At 43.6% G+C, this 5,000-nt stretch overlaps 1 protein-coding gene across 4 annotated transcripts in view; it reads left to right on the top strand.

Annotated features, from left to right (window-relative positions):
• The first annotated feature begins 1,585 nt into the window (after nucleotides 1-1,585).
• Nucleotides 1,586-5,000, top strand: part of ccdc171 (coiled-coil domain containing 171) — a 10,742-nt gene continuing 7,327 nt past the window's right edge. For 3 of the 4 annotated variants that reach the window (XM_046869011.1, XM_046869010.1, XM_046869008.1), the window contains exons 1-9: nucleotides 1,593-1,679; nucleotides 2,353-2,519; nucleotides 3,040-3,166; nucleotides 3,260-3,434; nucleotides 3,556-3,746; nucleotides 3,872-4,018; nucleotides 4,182-4,274; nucleotides 4,388-4,548; nucleotides 4,683-5,000. The exon at nucleotides 4,683-5,000 is cut by the window's right edge and continues 199 nt beyond it. In XM_046869011.1, the coding sequence (XP_046724967.1) occupies nucleotides 2,368-2,519; nucleotides 3,040-3,166; nucleotides 3,260-3,434; nucleotides 3,556-3,746; nucleotides 3,872-4,018; nucleotides 4,182-4,274; nucleotides 4,388-4,548; nucleotides 4,683-5,000 (1,364 nt within the window). In that variant the 5' untranslated portion in view covers nucleotides 1,593-1,679; nucleotides 2,353-2,367. Of the gene's footprint in view, nucleotides 1,680-2,352; nucleotides 2,520-3,039; nucleotides 3,167-3,259; nucleotides 3,435-3,555; nucleotides 3,747-3,871; nucleotides 4,019-4,181; nucleotides 4,275-4,387; nucleotides 4,549-4,682 lie in introns of all 4 variants that reach the window. The other variant, XM_046869009.1, reaches the window with a different exon arrangement.

Here is a 5,000-nt window from a genome sequence, read left to right as displayed (position 1 = left end):
GTTCGTTGGCGTTGTGTTACGGTGCTGACGTCACATCAGGACCCCAATCTAATCCCAATATTATCTGTACATAGTTTCTAGAAATGAATAAAAGCCTGCACATTGTCCTGCTGGAGAAGGTAAACTGGAACTTCAGGCTGGATGAAGAACAGCGAGCTCTGATTTCCTTCGGATTCCAGCAGAGGAGCCGCTCAGCACCATGGACAGTGCACACGCGCTCGCACGGACAATCACACATTCACTCACACTCACACTCACACACACACACACACACACACACACACACACACACACACACACACACACTCACAGACAATCACACACACACACACACACACACTCACTCACACACAATCACACACACACACACACACACACACAGACACACACACACACACACACACACACACACACACACACACAGACACACACACACACAACACACACACAGACACACACACGCACTCACACACACAGACACACACACACACGCACAACACACACACAGACACACAGACACATGCACAACACACACACAGACACAACACACACACACACACATACACACAGACACACACATGCACAACACACACACACACACGCACAACACACACACAGACACACACGCACAACACACACACAGACACACACACACACATACACACACAGACACACAGACACAAACACACACACACACACGCACACAGACACACAGTCACAAACACACACACACGAACACACACACACACACACACACATACACACACAGACACACACAGACACACACACACACACACACACACACACACACACACACAAATACACACACTCACACACAGACACACACACACACACACTCACAAATACACACATACACACAAACACACACACACACACACACACACTCTCTCACACTCTCACACTCACACACAGTACTGAAGAAATGCTGTAAAATCAGAATGCATGCAACAATAGATGTTCTTTAATTAACTAATAGATGAACAGATTAATGTCACAAAGTAGACAAACTATGAGATTTCCAAAGAATCTTCTCATAAAGCTCCTCATGCGTCTCCACCATGGCGAAACTGAGCCCAGAAACAAGAACCAGGGAGTTTTACTGCATCAGCAAGCTCTCTCCCAGACAAAGATCTCAAAGCAGATATACCAAATAACACAGACATGAAAAAGTTAATGTGAATATATTTGTACTCTCATGTTTGTTTACATAACGCACGTCACTTGGGGTGATTTTTGGATGGAATTTAATTATGACACATGTTCTCACCCTGGATGTGTGTTTATTATCCTCCCTCACTATATGTTCAACTTTGAGTATAATTTTAACTTTTAACTTTATTTCTAATTGCACGACATTACATGCAATTTTAAATATGATTTGCGATTGTATGCAAATTAATGTTTAAAATAAAAAACATTCATTCATAAAGTCGAAAAAAATGAAATAAAAAAGATTTTAAGCTATTTTTGAAAAAGAACAAAAAACAGGTGATGCAGAGGAGCGTGGAAGCAGTGATCGTTCACCCCTCCTCCCAACACCATCCACAGGAAGTGACGCAATGACGCACGCTCGAGTTTTACGCGTGAGCGGAAGTGACGCCGCCGCGTTTGTTTCGGAAGCGAAAGGGCGTCAGATTTAAACGGACCTCCAGTGTCAGGTAAAAACTCCTCGGATTGTGTAACATTATTAAAGTTTAATGGGCAGAAACACGCCGTGGAAACGCAACTTTTCCTCACGCTAGTCTGAGTGACAGTGTACAGAAATCCCAGACTCCCATTCACTGTCACTTTATCTTCACTTAGCTAATTGGCTAATGCTAGCAGCAGCTCTATAGTGACCGTAAACCACAACACACACACCTACACACACACACCTACACACACACACACACACACACACACACATATACACACATATACACACATACACACACATATACACACATATGTACTGTCAGTTGTTATCTCTCTTATACTTGTATAATTGTGTTTATTTGATCTATGTGTAAAACACACACACACACACACACACACACCACTTTTGCGTCTGTTTATATTTATAAGTTTTAGTTGCATGTTGATTAAATCCCACTGAAATCTTTTGCTTCATTGTGTAGCAATAAATCTATTAAACATTCCTCAGATGACAGGAACTGCAGTGTTTATATTTATATGTATTAATTATATATTACATTTATAAATTCTTTTTTTATTAATGACACAGATTTAAACAGAACCGTTTTATTTCAGCTCCCAGGCCACACCTGCTTAAGGGTAAATAATACTCAGATTGTGTGTGTGTTTGTGTGTTTCTGATGACATGGACGTTAGCAGGACGTCGAGGACATGTCCGAGAGTCGACCGATGCAGCGAGGTGGTGATGGAGGACGTGAAAGAGCGAGACGCAGGGACGGAGGTCAGAGTAAAGTGTCTCTGCGTGCGTCCCAGCCTCGGCCCATGACCCGGTCCTCTCAGGGGGACCTGAAGGACATCAGCAGGTCAGTGGACAGTCGTCAGAGGTGGAGTAATGAAATATTCTAATCAAGTAAAAGTTACTGTGACTTCAATGAAATTTTACTTAAAGTAAAAGTAAAGTTTCTGGTTTAAAAATCTACTCAAGTAAAAGTAAAATATAGCTCATTTGAAATTCACTCAGAGTAAAAATGTCTTGTCCTTTTGTTTGCACGTTTGTTCTTCCACCCATCAATTAATCAGTGCAGTAGTTTCAGAGGCATGAATTTTCCCCTCCTTGCATTATATTTATTTATTTAGTTTTACTCAGTAACAGATGATTTAAATGTAGTTACGTATATTAATAACACTTCAAACAAAACATACTTGAGTAAGGTAAAATTACAGATTTTTAAATCTACTTTAAAAAGTAAAAGTACACAAAAAAGTTTTAATTACAGTAACACAAGTAAATATAATTCGCTAATTTTCAACTTTGACTGTCACAAATGAGAAACATTAGTGCAGATCACCGAACCGAGCATACTGACGTCATTCTCATTCCAGGCTGAGAGAGGTGATTGGCCAGCTGCCGACAGAAGGGCGGACCTTTGACAAAGAGGAGGAGCTAAGATGGAGGATCAACCAGTTAGAGAAAGACAAGCTCGAGCTCAACTCGAAGTACAACCAGGAGGTGATGTGACGTTACAGTTCACGATAATAAGACACAAGTACAGGATTAATATCACACTTTACTGTCTGTCTGTCTGTCTGTGGGTGTGTGTAGGTGTCAGGCTTTGAGGCTCAGCTAACTCGATGTCGTGCTCTGTTGGAGAAAGGAGAGGCTCAGAGACAAACACTCGAGTACGAGCTTGCTGTGGTGAAAAGAGACGCAGCTGCTCAGAATAGTCGCTCCGAGGACAAGATAGCCGACCTAATTAAACACAACCAGCAACTGGAGGGTACTGTGTGTGTGTGTGTGTGTGTGTGTGTGTTTGGGGAGGGGATTTGTTTTTGTGTAGGTCTCAGTCCAGAGCTTTATTGTTTACAGCGTCATATACATATTTCTTCGTGTATCTGTAGGCCTCAGTGCGGAGCTGCGTCAGAGGGGCTCTGATTTACAGAAAGCTCTTGAAATCACTCAGCAAGCTCGGTATGATGATGAGAGGAGCCTCCAGGTGGAGCTGCGTGAGAGGGACCATCTGATTCACAGTATTAGCACAGAGAGAGAACTGCTGCAGGAGGAGAACACACGCCTGCACACACTACTGCAGGTACTGTGTGTGTGTGTGTGTGTGTGTGTGTGTGTGTGTGTGTGTGGTGGTGGGGGCTGTCTAACTGAATAGGGTTCAATTTAACGCGCTTTATTTCTTTGTGTGTGTGTTTATGTGTGTGTCAGGAGCACAAAGACACACTGCAGAAGCTGAAGGACAGAATGGAAGGCATCCAGAGAGACAGAGAGCGAGACACTGAGGAGCTTAAAATGAAGACATGTGAGCTGAGGAAAAGTATGGAGCGTGAGGAGGAGCTGAGGACAGAGGTGGAGGTGCGAAACAACACACACACACTCACACACACACACACACACACAGGGATAAGTGCTGCCAGATAATACTGATGTGCATGGAGGCCTCACTGTGTAGCTGCATCAGAAAAATTGTCTGAAAGTTTCAGTGTGTTTTTGTGTGTGTGTGTGTGTGTGTGTGTAGACAGTCAATAAGAGAGTAAAGGCTCTGGAGAAATGCGTGGAGTCAGAGCGAGCTGCTCACATGGAGTTCAAGGTTAACGCTGAGGTCATACAGGTACAGCCACACCCATGTCACTGGAACCAACTCGTATACACACACACACACACACACACACACACACACACACACGTAGCTGCTCAATTGAGTTTTTGTGTGTTTGTGTGTAGATACGTCTCAGGGATATGGAAGCAGCTCAGTCAGTAGAGAAGAGGAATCAGGCCGAGGTTGTGTCCAGTCTGGAGCTTCTCAAACACAAGTTTGGAGAAGTTGAAAGAGCACACACACAGGAGAGAGAGCGTGCTGATAACACACAACATACACTCACACGGTAAAACTCACAAACACACTCACACAGTAAAACTCACAAACACAACATACACTCGCACAGTAAAACTCATTCTTTTATTCTAGGAGAGATTTTAATGTGTTTTTTCCTGTGTGTGTGTGTGTATGTGTGTATAGAGTGGAGCTGGAGTACCAGAACACTAAAGCCAATCTGATTGGTCAGCTGGAGAGAGAGAAGGCAGTTTCAAGTGATCGGATTGGTCAGCTGGAGAAAGAGAAGGCGGAGTCGGCTAAGCTGATTGGTCAGCTGGAGAAAGAGAAGGTGGAGTCGGCTAAGCTGATTGGTCAGCTGAAAAGAGAGAAGGCGGAGTCGGCTAAGCTGATTGGTCAGCTAGAGAGAGAGAAGGCGGAGTCGGCTAAGCTGATTGGTCAGCTAGAGAAAGAGAAGGCGGAGTCGGCTAAGCTGATTGGTCAGCTGGAGAGAGAGAAGGCGGA

This window comes from Silurus meridionalis, chromosome 16, assembly GCF_014805685.1.
Source record: "Silurus meridionalis isolate SWU-2019-XX chromosome 16, ASM1480568v1, whole genome shotgun sequence".
Taxonomy (NCBI): domain Eukaryota; kingdom Metazoa; phylum Chordata; class Actinopteri; order Siluriformes; family Siluridae; genus Silurus; species Silurus meridionalis.
The sequence above is the reverse complement of the archived record's forward strand: the minus strand, read 5'-3'. Positions and strand labels throughout refer to the sequence as shown.